General features: G+C 40.7%; 1 protein-coding gene across 3 annotated transcripts in view; it reads right to left on the reverse strand.

The window, feature by feature from the left end:
• Positions 1 to 18459, reverse strand: part of PLCL2 (phospholipase C like 2) — a 250193-nt gene that overhangs the window by 67809 nt on the left and 163925 nt on the right. For all 3 annotated transcript variants that reach the window (XM_074312803.1, XM_074312804.1, XM_074312802.1), the window contains 2 exons: positions 7167 to 9653; positions 4202 to 4405 (listed from right to left, as the gene is read on the reverse strand). In XM_074312803.1, coding sequence (XP_074168904.1) covers positions 4202 to 4405; positions 7167 to 9653 — 2691 coding nt within the window. The remainder of the gene's footprint in view (positions 1 to 4201; positions 4406 to 7166; positions 9654 to 18459) is intronic.

The raw sequence follows: 18459 nt of genomic DNA on the forward strand, positions 1-18459 counted from the left end.
ATACACCAAAGCATGCAAAATATTTTCCACCTTCACGGGAACAAGAATCAGAAACAAGATATCTATGACTGCAAGCAACTTTACATTACTATTATTGACGATATCTGGATTTTATAGGTATATTAATCATTCATCTACATAGCACATATCACTAATTTTCCTAATCTGGATTGCAGAAAGAAAAAAAAATGGGCAGAGAGACTACCCAAGCTGCCATCCTGGTTCTGTCATTAATTTGATGTACCACAAGATTGCCATTTTCTCATCAGCAAAATAAAGGTGCTCCACAGGTGGTCTCTGAGTTCTCTTTCACTCCAACCTTCCCATAGTCCACAATTCTGAGCATGACCTTTTACTGCTCAAAAATGTGTAAGAACTCCTGCAGTCCAAACTTGGATTTCCCAAAATACGTGCTTCCCATGTCTGAGTATGTTTCACCCTGTGAAGTCCACTTACAATAGACTCCATCTTAACTTTACCTTTGAAATGTAACTCATTTTTAAAGGTCTAGCTCAAAGGCCAATGTTTCCTTGAAGTTTTCCTAATCCCTAAACCCCAAACTGGCCATTCTCTCCCTTGAACATCCAAATAATTTGGTTACATATTTTAAAATATCTATCAATTGTCTATCACCTTTGTAACTACCTGTGATACACTTCATCTTTTCTACTAAATTATAACCTCCCTACGGGAACAAGTCTTATTTGTCTGACAACACTCATTCCCGCTCTCCATACCAGTCCAGTCCTGATTTTGAACAGCCCTCCCTGCTGCCCCCCACCAATCTGCCTAGTCTAAGAAGATGTCTGTACTTCTACTCTACTCTACTCTTGAATGATTTTGACACCTGTCTTCCTAAGCTAGGTCCCAGGCTCAAAGCTCACCAGTTCCAGGACCCAAGAAGTTACCACAAATGGGTAAAACCACAATTTGGACAGTTAGTGGTAATCACAGAAGCCATTAGGACAATCGAGGGACCATGGGTAGGGTGACCATAATGAATTAATCTAAATAGGGACACTGTTCAGAGTTACAGGGAGCATTATTAATAATTATGCTGGGACAACAGGTGTATAAGCAGGGTCCATCCCAGGAAACTTTGGATGTGTGGCACCCTATGCATGGGCATTCTTTTCTAGTTTCCTTATAGGCGTACATGTTCACATTTCCATCGTTCATTCCTTCTCCACATTCTCTTTGCTCACAAAGATACTGGCATATTTCCGATATACCAGTTTACTCATAAGAATTTAGACACTGGAAAGTCATCACAGTCTTGAAAGGCAGCACAAGTACATATCTGTCCACTCTTAGGAGACAGCACAGTCCTAAGAGGACCTAAGAGGAGGGGACACTTCAGCCTGGACATGGCAGTGACACAGGCATTCCAGAGGGGATTTCCTAAACTACCCTTACTTCTCATTTGGAGTCTTCAAATGAAAAATGGGAAGTCAAGAAAATGAAGTGAGATCTTATTTCGAAGGTTAATTTTGGGTTAAAGTCAACATAACATTACAAAAATAAAGAGCTATTTTTAAAGTTCCAGTCTTTGCAAGACCACAGTACATGTCCCATCACTATTTAACCTATTCCTTGAGAAAGCTTTAATAAATTGTCACAGGTGAGAAACCATTAAGTCACTAAAAAAAGGACTAAAGAAAAAAAAATCACAAGAGTTACAATATTGCCACAACAAAATTCTAATTTTTAAAATTCAAATTGCAATAATTTGAATGCATGTTGAATATTTTATAGCTTAGTTTAGCAGATGACTTAAAAACAGAACATATCAATAAAGCCAGGGGTATAATACAGCACGGCTATTTCAATTAAACATTACGTAAGAGTAATTTCACAATTTAAAAAACTTAAACAAGCTAATATATTCTGTCATCAGTTCTACAACAACACATATTGTTCAAGTTATATGCAAATAAGAGTTATATACTAAGTGTTATCATCGACCAGTCCAGGAAGAGGAGGAAGCAGGGAACAAGGCACACGGAGGGATTCCTGCGCCAAATATTGAGGTGGAAGCTGCGAAGGTTGCTGTGTCTATGTGGCTCTTTAACATAGACCTTGAGAATTAGCCATGATCACACTCCCACTTGGATCGCCACGTAGCCCCGGAACAAGGTCCTGGGTACGAACCCTTCTCTATTCTATCCTGTTCTCACCCACATAGCGCACCACCAACCCCACTTGCAGAAAGTTCTTGTTGAAAAGGTTACCGTGAGGAAAATGTCAGTGTGTGAGTGCCACAGCGATCAGTGACATACCTAAGGGGGCAAGTTATGTTAGATTTGGTCAGGGAAATAGGTCTGTGAAATGTCTGATGGTTTTATTTGTGGCTGAAGCTTAAAGGGCATTTACAAATATCAGCTAGTTGTCTTGGTTTCTTTTCATAAAACTGTACGAGGTGGGAACTAACTAGGTAGCTTGGGTTATAGCACGAAAAAGCTCTTCAAACGACTTCCCTTTTCCCTTTTTTCCTACCTTTCCATTCCCCCCATCCCAACAGCAATATCTGCCTAAGCTTCCTGTGTTGATTTCATTCCCTAGCTGCCTCCATTACCTTCTAGGCAACTGGGCGGTCCCTGAGGACACAGGCCCAGCACGGTGCTTCCCCTAACCAGACACGTTTGCCCTTGGCCTTCCTTCTTTCTGCAGGTGGATTGCCACTCGCTGTAGCTTGCCTGCAGTGTTGGATGTTCCGTTCTTTCCATCTCTTACACTATTATGGACTCAAGGCTGGAAACAGGGAATCACAACCATCTGCTACAATGTGTGGCTACTGCGTAGGAACCTATGAAAAAGATCAAATACCACTTTTTTAAGGGAATGAACTGATAAACTATTTAAAATATGCTGTTCTTCTGACTTGTACTTCCAAGAAGGGAAGAAAATCACGAACAAAAGTTCTTCAGAAAGTTTGTTTTTGGAACTAGTACCCCATGGTCAAATCAATTTGTGAAACAGGGCATACTTCATTCATCACCTTCTAGGGGACTCACTGGGCCAGCAAATAAAAGGCCCTGAGAATCCCTGCGATAAACACATCTGATTAATTTATCCTTCAAACCAGTATTTCCCCCAAATTATTTCACCATAGAACCCTCTCTCCCATGTGACATTTATGGACAGCCTAAGAAACCCAGGTTCCTCAGAACACACTGTGGGAAATGCTGACCTCAAGTATTTTTCTTTCCCTTGAATTGTATGAATTCCTCTCAATTGCAGCTTTGAGATCAATTTAAAAAAACAGTCAAACATGATATTTTTGTTAAAGTATATGATGCCACTCTTGTTCTGTTTTTGACCGCGGCAGGCTACATCAGAAGCAGCCTAGTGTTTTGTGGTCTTAGCTCATGCTTTTAGTGCGGAGGAGGTGGTAGGTGAAGCCTCTTATCCCTGAGCATCCTGAACAGTACAAGCTGACAGCCTGGTCCATCTGGGAGGGGTGTGTCCAGCACCACCCTTAACCCTGACAGCTCCAGCTACTTTGTGAGCTTGAAATGGGTGCTGTTCCCCGCCTAAATTCTCCCTTCGAGTTATGGTAAGTTCAAAAGTACAAAAACAGCAGGATGTGATTAAGAAAATGCAAGATACACCTTCAGTGTAAATATGTAATATTCTAGGTGTACTGAAGATACCTCATTAATGTTAAGCTGATTACAAATTATAGGTATCTCAGAGCACCTGGTGTTAGGAAGGAAACCATTGCACAGTATAGAGTTACATGATGGAAGCACCTGCTCCTTATGGCAGTTAAAATTTACTTGGAAAAGAAATTAAATTTCTAACCTTTACCAGTTCGAAAAATGAAAACAAAATAAAAATGAGTGAATCGATGGCTAGTTGCAGGGGAAGAGAAAAAAACAACAACAAAAATCTCTTTACTATGTATGTGTGGAAAATAGTATACCCTATCAATTCAGATATAGCTCTTGCAAAGCAAACTACTATTTAATCCAACTGAAGCAAGTGTCTCTGAATCCTGCTTTCTACAACAACAAAACAACAACAACACACGAAACACTTTCCAATACAGCAAGGTCAGAAAAATAATTTTTCCAGTGTAGGTAAATGAAGCGTGAAGAGGAAAGCACCTCTTAGCAAGAGCTCTTGATTACCTCTGGTATATTCTCTTGAGATACGTCTCTTACCGAGGCTGCATTAAAGTGAACCAAAAACTACTCACTGTGTCGTAAGTTGTGACAATCTTCTTTAGAACCTCAGGCACGATTCCCTGCAATTCCATTGTGGGATACTGCTCACTGAGATTCAGGACGACCAGGGGTGTGTTGTCAGGCCCCAGAAAGCGGGGAGACACAGCCAACATGCACTGCATGAGATTGGCCACAGAGGAGAGGCCACACAGCTCCTTGAATGACACCACAGCATTCTGTTAAATGGAAAGAAAGGAGACACTTTATCATTTCACCAGGTGCTTTCATTTCTCATGGATATTATAATTGATAATACGTGATTATACTTGAACTGCCGAGTACAAGAGTTATTAGCAATGTTATGACAGAACTGGCTAACGATTCCTTTACCCTGCGAAAAATGGCTATCTTCCAAAGTAAATACAGTTATAGATATTTGTAATGCTGATCTATGAAAAGTACAGAAAATGCAAACAAGTTAAATTCTTCTCAAGGGCAAAGCCTCTTTTCAGATCAAAGTTCACAGCAGTGGTAATGCTGACACGCACTTATGAGCAAACAAAAAGAATGGTATCTGCATTCAAAGAAGGTAAAAGATTAAGAAAAAAAGTCAAATCCAGTGTAAAATAAGTATCAAGAATGCCAGCCGTCCAAAAAGGACAGGAATTTGCGAGGTAAGAACACGCACGTCCCTCACCTGTTTATTCCTGCTGGTTCTGAATCTATGAGAACTCTCAGGACGCTGCAGCTCACTGGCAGGTCTGCCTGTGGCCACCCCCTAGCCGTGTCTCCACGGAGCACAGTGCTTCTCCCCCTCTCTTTTTTTTTCTAATCAAGAGGGGTATACCATTAAAATGTCCATTAAAGAAAGCCCTTCGACACCATATCATCTCATGAGTTGGCGTTATTTAAGGACTTATCAAGTGCTAAGCTATGGTAGGCATATTTATGACGCATTTAATCCTCTCAACGAGCTATGCTGTGGATGAGGAAATGGAGCCTCAGCCTCTCTCTCACCTCAGGTCACACAGCTGGTAAGTGAAAGAGTAAAGATTTTATCTGAAATCTATTGTTGCTGAGGCATATGCTTCTGCTCAGTATAACAGCAGGTAAATTCTAATCCAAATATGAGTCGGGCATGTTATTGTAGGCACACCTGAGTCGTGCTCTGGGCTGAGCATGGCAGCCAGTGGAGAGGGATGCAGGCCCTCCATGCCCCCGGCCTCCTGCTCTCAGGTACCCCGGTTCTTGGCAATGAGCAGCACTTCAGTTTTAAATGTAAACATTTTCTTTTTATTAGTATTGCTTTAGACAGGACACCAAACCAGGTATCATTTGGCTCAAAAGCACTTCATGGTTGACTGCTTACAACAAGACACCATTGTTGTCCTAGCTAACGTGGGGTCTCCCAATCACTCTGTCACACCTTCCTGTTTCGTCTTCTTCACAGCGCTGGCCTGTGTGTGCAGTTGTCCTACTTGTGTATCCACCTGCTCACAGGCTGTCTCCTCTCCCCACTGCCTGTCCCCAACTACAGTCCTCTGCTTGTTGCGTCACTGCTGCATCTTCACGGCCTACACCAGGGGTGTCCAAACTGCGGCCCGCAATCCATTGTTTATTGGCCCGCAGCAAATTCCAAAAATATATTTAGTTTACTTAAATAAACCAGGTGAGGCAATACGTACTTCACCCCAAGTGAGTGGCCCGGCCGTTTGTGTATTTTACCGCATATGGCCCTTGGTAAAAAAAACGTTGAAAAAAGTTTGGACACCCTTGGCTTAGACTGTCTGTGCACAGCACTCATTACACATCACCACCAGCTGCTCTGGTGGGGCCGGCAGAGACACACGGCTCTGGAAAGACGATGCTTAAGCTCTGGCAGGTCCTCAAGGGAGTTCTGTGTCACATGCACAACAGCAGCCGCGGGGCAGGGGACAATGTGGCTTGTTCAGAGCTGAGGGTTTACCAAACCCTTTCACCCTCAGAAATAAGGGAAAGCCCTTGACACTTCCGATATGCATTTACTTTGCAAAAAAGAAAATACAATTTCTCTATTGTGGGAAGGTCTTTTTATTAATGAGGTATCCATAGAATCAGGGGAGGAGTGAAATATGTTGATTTTCTAAGATTTCACTTGCTGGTGGCATTTTCCTTATAATTATTTTATACATACATATAAAATGTCTATATATACACCACTATATATATATATATCACACATACACACACACTCATACATATAATCAGATATATATATTTAATAAACATGTGCTGAGGAACAGTCATGCACATGGCACTTCTCTCACTGGGTTGGATTAGAGCCAGTATCCCTGTGACGTGGGCCGTGGCTGCCCACTTCTGTATCACTCATGGGCCCTAGCATACTGCTAGACATGTGGACGATCCTTAATTACATACATCATTCTTAACTAATTGCTTGTAGTTATTATACAGTTCAGAGGTAATTATTCTCTTAGACTTCTAATTGATATGCATACCACATCTTTTACTTAAACAATTACATAGATATCCTGTAAAATCAAAACACAAACACATCGGCTCACTTAAGCTTCCTATTTTCCCAGCACAATAGCTCCACAAGAAAGGACTGGAACGTGATAGGTCATCAATTTGTGTTCCAGCTAAGGAATAGTCAGAAAAAATCAGATATTCCCACGAACACTACCAGAAAAAATGTGGAACTGTTAAGCATTAGTTAACAGGGTCTAGGATGTGGTATGTGAGACAGCAACAAGGCTGGTTTATTCTAATATGTTATCAATGTTTTCAATACCAGCTGTTTTGGGAAATTTAAATGATAAAAAAAATGTGACTAGTGGTCAACATTTTAATAACCAATTGGTATGTACACATAATTTAAAATCAAATATACTACCATAAAAAACCACACACAAATCCTCCAATATATCCATAGACTATGTTCATACGCACTAAGAAGAAAAACCATGGAGAAAATACTTAAACACGAGAACGTACCTGCATGTTCTCTCTCAGATCTGTGGCATCCCGTATAGGCAGCTGGGCATTCTTGAACACCTCATCTACAGTTTTAATCCACAATGTCCTCAAAGACGCATATTCCCTGGATTTCTTCCCTTTTCTCACAGAAAGGCCCCTTTTATGAGGTTTCCCTCCTCCTCTTCGGTTAGTAATAGCCACGTGGACAAACAAAGAGGCATGTGCGAGGACCTCTCCAGTCAGTGACTGCAGAGGGACATGGCGGTAGCCTGTCTGTAAACATTCAAAGGGAATAGTGTACTGACCAATAAATTCATCCCCAATGTAGTCGTCGTCCAGGACTACAAAACGCACCATGGCCAGTTCCGGGAGGTTGATTTGAAATTCAAAGCTTTCGTCAAAAATGGGAGCATCTCCATTCTGGTTCACCGTTTTTGTCCTTTGTTCTGCACAGTCAGCAGGGATGCCATGAATTTCCACATAGACATAAGGATCGACCACGTCACCTTTGGCACCAGATCCTTTGGGTTTGGGAAAGTTCTGCCCACTGATGATTTTAATGTGAAGAAGCTGAGGTGAGACTCCCGGGACTGAGTCTTTTGTATTGGCACTGAAGAAGGAGACTTCTTCCCTCATGATGGCTGGCCGAAGGACGTAGCCACAGTTTCCATTCTGCCTAAACCAGCCGATATTCAGGTCCATCATCAGTCCTGGCGTCTGAAAGTTCATGGCTACGATCTGACAACCACATTTCCAAAAATCTTGAGGGTTCATGTTACTAGAGTCAATCCTCATCGGGTTGGGAAAGACCCTCGCAAGAAAACGTTTGTTGTAATTTACAAAGTCCCCTGGATTTTCATTAGCATATTTGCTGGCAAGCACTTCATTAAATGAACACACTTCCCAGTACTTCTGAACCTGAAAGGACACCTGGAATTCTTTGAACTGAACTGACTTACAGATGCTGACCAGTTCTGACAGCTCTTTGCAGAGCTGCAATCGCTTGGCAGGCACGTTGTTGAGTTGTTCCACGTTCTCTTTCCCCATCCTCTGAGACATTTCTGCTCCTTCATCTTCATCAGTAACATCTCCTTCTACTCCAGAGCAATTTGAGGACAGCTTCTTTGCTTTAATCAGTATCTTCCCTTTCAGGACATCGGGGGATGGTAGATAAGATTCCTCAACATTGGGTGATGTTGTGTAGAGCTTGTCTCCTAAAATTTTCTTCATGTGTTGAACCATCACTTTCTGTTGTTTAATAGAACAGTGGTTTTCTAAACACAAGATAAGTGGATACTCTGAAGCAAAGAAGGCATACTTGTTAATAATATCGATGACACTGCGGAAGACTATCTGAGAGGTCATGGTGTGGCCCGTGTAAATGACAGGTTCATTGTCTGGCCCATCCCATACGTCTAATTCAACACTCCGGCAACCCATTTTAAGAGCTCTAATGTATCCTGTGATATCAGAGGGACCTCGGAACTGATCCTCTATTAAATATGTATTATGAGATGAGTTTATGAAATAATGAGACAAGGGTTGCTTCATATCCTGACAGACCTTCTTATGTTCCGGATCAAATATATAACAGTCAGGAGACATAAGGTAATTAGTGAATCCGTCTATGGAGAGCCAGCCCTTTTCCTGGCCCTCTTTGGATGGCTCATATTTGTGAATAATTTCAAGGCTTATTTCCTCATTTATATGTGCCACACCCTGCTCTGCCTCAAGAAACATCATAAGGTCCTTGGTATCCAGGAATTCTTTATTGCTTGAAAACTGAACTAAAAGGAAATAGATTTCAGGTCTAGTACAAAGCTCATGGAAAACCTCAACAAATTCGTCCTTTGTGACTTCAGTACCAGCTTTGTCTTTGGATTTGTGCAATTCTTTGAACTTAAGCTCAATTTTGCTAGTTTTTAAACCAGGATTGAGGTTTCTGATACACTGCACCGCATTACAAAGAGTTATATGTCCAACATTATCTACATCCATTTCACTAAACATTTGTGAAACCCAAGAAGTCCTCATGTTGTCTTGGCTACTTTCTAACATATCAAGGGTATGTTTTCCATAAGAAATTAGGTATCGCAGTCCTGTAACCCAGATGTTCGCAACATCTGCCGAATTGGCAACCAAGTCAAGTGACTCATAATTCTCTCCATATATGACTGAAAATGCACAATCTTCAGATATCTGGTCAGAAATGCCATTGCTGCGGAATATGTCCGTATTTTTTCCTGTTCTCACTTCCTTGATGGATTTAATATCAATCTTGGCTTTCTCCAAATCCTTCTTTGATGGTTCCCACCTCAGGCTCTGCATGTCGGCATCCAGTAAAAAATACCTATGGTAAATTCGAGAGTTGGAGCGAACCTTTTTGAGTTCAGAACCCTCCACCATTGAATTGATACAGTCACTTGCGCTGCTGATCTTCTTCTCTGTCGGCATGCTACTGAACGAGACTGTCTTCTTCCGTTCTCTTTTCTGTTTGGTACCATCCTGGGGCGGAAAGACAGAGTGTGTTAGAATAGCATAAATGTAGGTTTCATGTTCAAGCCTAGGAATAAATACGTAATTTCCTTGAAAAAAAAAATCATACAGTTAGGATTTCCTATGCTGTGTCCTATGATGAATCACACTCGTTCACTTCTAAAGCTTAGAAGTGGCCCTGCAGTTGCAGCCTAATACAACCAGGTAAGGAATCATTATTGAATAACTGCAATCCCTGGGTGCCAAGAAACACAATTTCAGTAACACCCAATAAAATCTTGTAGAAAGCTGGCTACATAATTTGCAGGCCTCAGGGAAGAAGGAACATGCAGGACTCCTTGTTCAAAAATTATTAAGAATTTCAAGAAGGTGACAGAAGAGCATTAAGCCAAGTGCAGGGCCCTTCTGAGTGTGGGGCCTGTACACTCGTGATGCAGGCCCCATTTGTACGTACATCTCCTACACGAGTGTTTCTCAAAGGTCCATCACTAGACCACTTGCCTCAGAATCACCTGGGTTACCTGGTAAAAATGCAGATTCTTAGGCCCATGGGATCAGCTCTTTAGGGGGCAGTATCCAGGCATTTGCATTTTAGGCAACACTCTAGGTGATGGGGATACACTCAAGTTGGAAAACCACTTCCCGATCACTTACACTCACTAAGCTGTCTGGGCTATTTCTGGAAATTACATAGGTCACATGACCAAAAACAGCTCAGTATGAACCATGTAATAAATGAGCAGACACTGTAATCCGAGCAGAAATTCCTGGCCCCATCCCAGTCTCATATTAGATTAGTCCTTGTTCTAAATACTTCAGATAGAGACGATTTCACTGTTGCAGTTGTGTTGTCTGGGTGGGAGGCCTAAATGACAATTACGGCTGGAGGGGCTACTAAAATTCCAGAGTTGATTAATTAAAGCCTATTACCATGCGCCAGGCTAATGCTTAGAAGAATGTCACCTAAGCACTTGCAATATTAACACAACCAAGTGCAACATTTCAGGCAGCATCTATTTCTAATTTACGTCACCAACGACACAGTCCTCAAGTTTCCTACGTAACGTAACAGGTGCCCACCTGAAGGAGCTGACACCACCACATCCACGTGTGGATTTAACTCCTTTCCCTGGACAGACGCCTTCATTAAAAAAGAACTGAAAAAGAATTGCTCCAGTGACCTCACAACTTTCATAATTTTAACCTGAAACATGTTATTGCCTTTCAGGAGGTGTATAAAATTTGTGATAAATGTTCAGTAATTCATTATGTTCCTAAATTAGGGAAGAGAAATGGAGGTTGGGATTATATCACTTTCATAGGAATAAGGAAAAGAGCATGAAAAATACTGTGCAATTCTAACTTTCCTGCTCTGGAGGATATTTTGAATAAAATCTCTATAAAGCAATTATGCCCTTCTCTAGGCCTCAAATTTAAAACCACTTTTACTTTTTGACTACCTATACTTCCAAAAGCAATTTGCAGAAGGTAATTAAACTTAAACTTTCAATCATATGAGTATCATTTCCCTCAAAGTTTCAAAATGAACCATAGAGGCTTTTGTGATTTGAATGCCAAGATAAAATACAAAAGCCACCAGGCAGAGTATTTCTTTACAACTGTATCCTCAGAATAATAAAGTGCAAAAGACATAAAAACTGTGGTAATTGTATTCATAAGATATATTGTACTATAGCTGCTCCAAACCCCTAAAGTATAGATTGAATTCTATCTATTAAAGCAAGTTGGCATGAAATTTGTAATCAGCCATGCATAAGGGCATGAAACAAATGTATAATTTCCTTTTTTTTTTTTTCAGAATGAAGGCTGTCTTTACCTTTAGAAAGAAACATTTACCTTTAATAAAGACAACGTATTAATTAAGGGAATTTTATAATCTTTAAAAATTATATCTCAAAGGTGCCACTAGTCAAAATAAGTCACAACGCTAAATGGAGGTGCTTATACATTTATCCATTAAAAATATATATATATATATATATATATATATATATATATATATATATATAATTTTCTCAACATTGCAATCTTTTATTGTCATTTAAAATATATTGATCAATATTTGACTACCACGTTCTCATTTATTACAAATGATATATTCCAAATTCGTATGTTTCCTTGTTATTAAGAGGGAAAAGCCGAACTGCAAAGCAAGTTAACACACACACACATGCTCCTACACCACATCTGTGGGACAGGCAGCAGCTTATACACCATCCTTGTGGCTTTAAAAACAATGGTGTTGTAAAGATTTTGTAGGGTGTCAGATGGGAACTTGTCTTTATTTAGGGAGACCACTTCATGGACGGTGTAGATGCCTGACCACTGCACTGTACATCTGAGGCTGAAGTGCAGATAATTATCTTTTTAAATGCAAGCAAGCAAGCAAGCAAGAAAGAGAAAGAAAGAAAACAAGGCCTTGCTTTTGACAAGCCAGCCCAGGAATGATGGGTGAGGTGACTGCAGATCACTGACTGAGGACACATGAACATGCCGATCACCCAAGCACAGGCTGCTGTAACGACAGCAGGGACTCCCCTTCCCAGACACTTCCTGTCTCTTCTTCCCTCTCTACCAACTGTTGCCTAGACCCAACCTGTCCTCTCCGTAGGCCTGAATGAAAATGTTTATGTCTCCTTCCTCACTAGCAGAGAAAGCTACTAGGAAACAGTGATAAAGGAGTGTGCTTGCTTAGAGACCAAAAAAGGAGAACACATCACTAGATAAACCAGAATCTCTGGTTGGAAGCAACAGGTGGATGTGAAAACAAGCTGGTCCCCCATTGCCAAGAGGAAAGGAAGGGGAGGACAGAGGCACTTGTGTAGCATGGAAGGAGAAGTGAGGTTCAACAGCAGGAGCGCTAGGCCCCCGACTTGCCTGACTCCCAGAACCTTCAATCTCACTCCTACCCATTTCTACCTGGCTCTCACTATTTAGCCCAGCAGTGATCAAGTGCTTGCATAGGCTAAGCAGCTGAGCCTTAATGTTAGTTTAAATTTAACAGTGAAAAGTGATCCCACTACATGTGCTGTCCATATAGTTGTGTGTTTTTTTTAACTAAAACTAAATGCATATAACTTATATGCATTAATCACCTAAAACCAGAGGAAAAAAACACAAGTTTCTGCTGAGATGGTGGTGTCTCAAAATACTTATTAAAAATAGTTTCAGAGCTGGTACTTATATTGCAAGTACTTGTCAGCTACAGCTCCCCAGTGGTGAAGAAAACAAAATGTAAGCTGAGTCCACAGGTGCGTTTCTGCTGCATTATCAGCACTCATTAACATCACGAGAAGGAACGTAAAACAAAGGTCCATTCTGGAAGAAAACCAGCTTCCAAAAGAACCCCGAAATTTTGAATTCTAGACAAACGATCTTAAAATTTTGAACTGGAAAGAGGCCTAAAGATTCATTTATTCATTTAACCAACACTTATTTACAGGGTAAGAATTTTGTACCAGAAGTGATTTTTATGAATGCAATGAAGTAGAAAGAGGCTAAGCAAACTCAGCACAGCAAATTCAAGAAGAATAAAAATGTCTACAGAGCTTATATTTAACACTAAAAATGGAAATAGCCATAATGAGCTCTACGGAGAAACATACATATTTCTGATAAGACTGCCTACTTTGTTTAATGGAAGTTCGTAACTACCCTTTGGCCACTAAAACTACCATCTGGGATATGTAAGAGGTAGTAGCAATTTCATAAATGGGAATGGGCAATTTCATACATTCTCATTCTGAAGTGAGGTAACAAATAAGTGGGCCTCAACTCTTCTGCTGGAAACAAAGTACTTGTCACTAATCCAACCAATTTAGCTCATTCTGGAGACAAGCAAACCTATGTGAGGAGGGAGAGTTGTGTCTCAGGATACACACAGAGCTGATGGCCTGCTGGATGAAAACTACCTCTTGTGTCCTACTGTATTTCTCTTGTATTTCAAAACTGATTTGTTTCCATTTTCTGTGTTGATTATTTCTCAATAAACAGCATGAGAAAAATTGAGTAAGTATCCAGATTCAATACACTGGCAAAAACAGTGAACAAGTCTAGGCATTGGGGAGACAGAACAGAGTGGGGAAGGGGATGCAGTATGAAAACAAAGAAGCCATTTATCCTTCTGGTTGGAGTCCAGTTATATACTTTGATTTATGAATAGCATCAAAGAAGGGTATGAGATCTTTATGTTTACTGAAGGGGGTCTAGGAGGAAAGAGACTTGAGAAACAAGGGGGTTAAAGAAATTTCTATCCTTAACAAAACGAAACAAAAAAAACCCCAGAAATGACTTGAGGCCCATTAAAGGAGCACAGCAAGGCCTGATCTTTCTTCAGCTCAATAGCAAGAACTCTGAACTGAAAGAATAAGTCTTGCCAGGGACATCAGGGTTACCTTGCAAGGTTTTTCACACATCTTTAAAACTTGGGTGTGCTCTCCAAGGTGAGCCAAAAGTGGGGGAGGGGGATCTGGAGCAAAAATGGTCACTTTGAAGGTCATTTTAGAATATCAGATAAATTGAAGAGAATAAAATAACTTGAAGAAAAGCTAGGTATTGTCAAATGCTGTTTTCTGCTCGGGTGCAAAGCCCGTTAATTGCAAGTAAAGGTGCTTGGCCCACAGACACCTCTCCTCCTGGCTCTCCTTTCCATGATGCCCTCTGCTGGATTCCAAAAGCAAAGCCCAGCCCAAGTTGGGCAAGCAGTCGATGAGGACACAAGTACACTTCAGATGCTGTCTTACAATGCAGAAAGCCAAAAGAGAATGTCACTCTCACCCTAATAAGAAAAAGCCAGACTGTCTATAAAATCATAACTTTTCTCGTACCCATCAGAGAACTGTGGTCACCAGGCAACCAAGAGAACTGATTCCAGAGTGACAAGACCCTCTAAGGAGGGGCAAGGCATGGAAACTATTTCATGTTTAACAGAACACGGGAGGTCGAGGGCACCATGGAAGCAGGTAAGAAAAAATCCACTGAAATCTTCAGGAATTCCGAAAGGCCAAGTGTGGACGAGAAGGGTTAACGGATCAGGTATCAGGTTAACTGATTAGTTGAGAGTAACTGGGAGTCCCTAACACAGGGAGAGTTTGTTCTCATTAATAAGTCTTCTCCGCAGGTGCTCCTGAGAAAGACTGGGAGCAGAAAAGAAGAGAGAGCCCCTCTCTGGGTCTCAGGCATGTGGCAGGTGACGCTGCCACCCAGGGACAGCATAAAACTCTCCTTACTTCCCCAACCACCCTCTAAAGAAGCAAAAGTCTAGACCACTTGGGGAAGGGCGGCAAGCCCTCTTTGTCCTAGGGCTCCTGGAGAAAGGGCAGAAGCAAACTTCATCTACCTCCACAGCCAGCCAAAGATCTACTGCCCCAAGGGGTAGAGGAACCTCTCAGACTCCGGAGCCTGCACCAATAAAAGCAGAGCTCTGCTTTCAGGAGGCAGAAAGCTGTCTCCTGCCCAGACTTCGCACAGATACAGGCGGACTTTGGCTGCCTTGGGGAGCAGAGCAGGAGTGCCAAGGGCCCAGCCCTGAGGCGTAGGTGCATCGGCTTGCTGAAACTAGGCCTGGAGGACCAAGAATTCCCCAGCGCCCGCCGAAGCCTAGCATCCAGGAGCAAGCAGTTACCATGCAAGAGGGTCAGGACCATGGAAAGAGATGCTGTTCTGACACAGGTAGTCACAGATGAAAGCTGAGGTAGCACAGGAACAATGAGTAAACCACTTCATGACAAAACTCTTTTGGAGAAACACTCTACTACTGAAATATTTATTCAAAGCAAATGTACAAAACCATAATGTACATCTGTGTCCAATGTAAACTGCAATAAAATTCATCGGTTTTCTGGAGTAATGCAAAACTTCATCGTGCGCACCGAGCTCCTATAAATTACACTGGCGCTACTTTACATTCCAGTGAAAATACTGATGCTAATGAATTTTAATTTATGATCTATAACAATGGTACTTAAGGGGCCCACTGTGGTGTGCAACTGTCAGTGTTTCTGAACTGTGTATATGGTAATTCCTCACCTAGCACGTTACAAAGCCCACTGACTGCCTATACTGCAGAGCTATTGCAAGACGTGGTTACGTAACTTTAATTGGTAATAACTGGTAAATCAAACTGAATTTGAAAAGGTATGCAAGTTGAGTCACCTAATGTGAATTCTCAGCTACAAATATGATCAATTCTAAGAATAACTTATCAATCACAACTTTCCCTCTAAATTATAGTGGCTCTTCATTATTTCAGGATAGCTTAGGAGGAAGAATTTATATTTCTCACTTTTTTTTTTTTATCCCTATCCCTAAATCTGCATTGCTTGGCACTGATGGAAAATGATGGCAATCCAGAGGTAGTCAGGACTCAAAAAGAAGGTTTCCATGGAGATCTGTATGTAGGCAAAGCTACTGCATTGGGCCACGCCCCCTGCAGAGGAGGAGGAATACGAACTCTTTCAGTCAGAAATTTTAATATTTCCACAATTGTTTTGGAATTAGAATTTTTAAGGAAAATTGCTTCCCAAGAATTTATTATGCAATCTTCTTCTTTATTATTTTCTTTCTATCTTGTCTAATAGAGAAAACAACCTCTTCCTGGGGACTTTTTTTCATTCCAGTGGTTTATTTATATATGAAATTAATGTGTGTGTGTGTGTGTGTGTGCACAATTAGATCATAGAAACACAAAGAAACAAACTAATGACTCATGTAGAAGGGAAACTCAGCTTTCTACAAAATATTCTTTTAAGTTCCAAGACATTCATGAGCCTGAACTAGTCCAGCCCTCAATGCTGTCTCTTCTCCAACCTCACACAATATTTATAGTCTCTACCCTATAATTTAACACTTAATTATAGTCCTATTCAGTTTCCTAATTGTTTTATGTGGGTTAGCCTTATCTCCTCAAGTAGAAAGTGATGTTTTTGAGGGCACGAACCATGTCTTACATTGGCTGGACCAATACTAGGAGTCAGGACAGTAATCCCTTTTGATGAACTGGTAATCTCAATGATAAAGGGGTCACTCCAACAAGAGGATATAACATTTGTAAATATTTATGCACTAAACGTAGGATCACTTAAGTATATAAAGCAAATACTAACAAAACCAAAGGGAGAACTAGAAAGCAATACAATAACAGTAGGGGATTTTAACAGCCCCTTTTTATGAATGGGTAGATGATCTGGACAGAAAATAAGTAAGAAACCATTGGCCTTAAATGACATGTTAGACCAGATGGACTTATAAATAAAACATTACATCCAAAAGCAACAGAAAATACATTCTTCTCAAATGTGCATGGAACATTCTCCAGGACAGATCAGGTGTTAGGCCATGAAACCAGTCTTAATAAATTTAAGAGGAGTGAAGTCATATCAAGCATGTTTCCCAACCACAATTGTATGAAATTAGAAATCAATAACAAGAAGGAAACTGGAAAATTAACAAGTGTGTGGAGATTAAATAACATACTACTGAAGAACCAATGGGTCAAAGAAGGTATCAAAAGAGCAATCAAAAAATACCTTGAGACAAATAAAAATGTAAATACAGCATACCAAAATTTGTGGGATGCAGCAAAAATAGTTTTAAGAGGGAAGTTCATAGCAATAAATGCCTACATTAAGAAATAAGAAAGATTTCAAATAACCTAACTCTACACCTCAAGGAACTAGGAAAAAAAGAACAAACTAAGCCCAAAGTTAGCAGAAGAGGTGAAGGAGAGACAGAAAAAAGAAGAAGGTTTAGGATTAAATCTGATGCACTACAATATTTTAGGTTAGGTAGAAAAAGAGGGACCAGCAAAAGAGGCAAGAAAGCAAAAGCCAGAGATGTAATGGTGACTCTACAAGACTGTGATGCTACAGCAGACAAGAACAAAGTGTTTAAATAAGAAGACTCAACAATGCTTCTCAGCGGTCAGGTCAGAAAAGTGAGATATATTTAATATTAGTGTAGCCTCTCCAGCTTTCTTATGGTGGCTGCTTATATATCTTTTCCCATCCATTCGCTTTTAACCTCTTTGTATCTTTGAATCAAAAGTATAGATAGCAAGCAGCTGGGTCTTTAAAAAAATAAGTAAATAAAATCCAGTCTGACAATCTCTGCCTTTGACTGGATTTAATCTACTCACATAATGCTATGATTGATATAGGTAGATTCACATCTGTCGCTTTACTTTTTCTTTTCTATATGTCTCATATCTTTTCAGTGCTTTATTCCTTCTTTAACGATTTCTTTGATGGTAAGTTAGGGAGGTATGTTTAAGAATTGGCAGCACAGAGTTCTTTGGTGACTCTGGCAAGAGCAGTTTCAAAGTAGTGAAAATGGCCAGAAGGCCTTCTGGAGTGAGCTGGAGATGGAAAGGGAAGTGAGGAATGGAGACTGTGAATGCAGTCAACTGTGCAGACAGAGCCTGGGAAAGAAACTGGTAGTTTGGGGGAGGGAGAGAGTCTCTTTGTTTATTCATATTGGAGATATTAACGTAGGTTTCTATGCTGAAGGAATTTGTCCAGTAAAAAGGGAAAAATTCATGATGCATGAGAAAGAGAACATGTTTCTGAAGGAGCAACGTCCCTAGAAAAGCAAGGAGATGGGATCATCATTAGCTTTCCCCAAAGGGTGACTTTTGAGCTGTATTCTGATGGAAAATGAAAAGGAAAGGAAGGCTAATTAATCAGAGGGAACAGCATATGCAAAGAGACTGGAAGAAGCTCATGCAGCCTGGGGGCAGGATAAGAGAGGCAGGTAACGTAGGCTGAGGCTGCCATGAGCCCCGCGGGCCATACTGTAG

Source organism: Rhinolophus sinicus, linkage group LG10 (genome assembly GCF_036562045.2).
Source record: "Rhinolophus sinicus isolate RSC01 linkage group LG10, ASM3656204v1, whole genome shotgun sequence".
Taxonomy (NCBI): domain Eukaryota; kingdom Metazoa; phylum Chordata; class Mammalia; order Chiroptera; family Rhinolophidae; genus Rhinolophus; species Rhinolophus sinicus.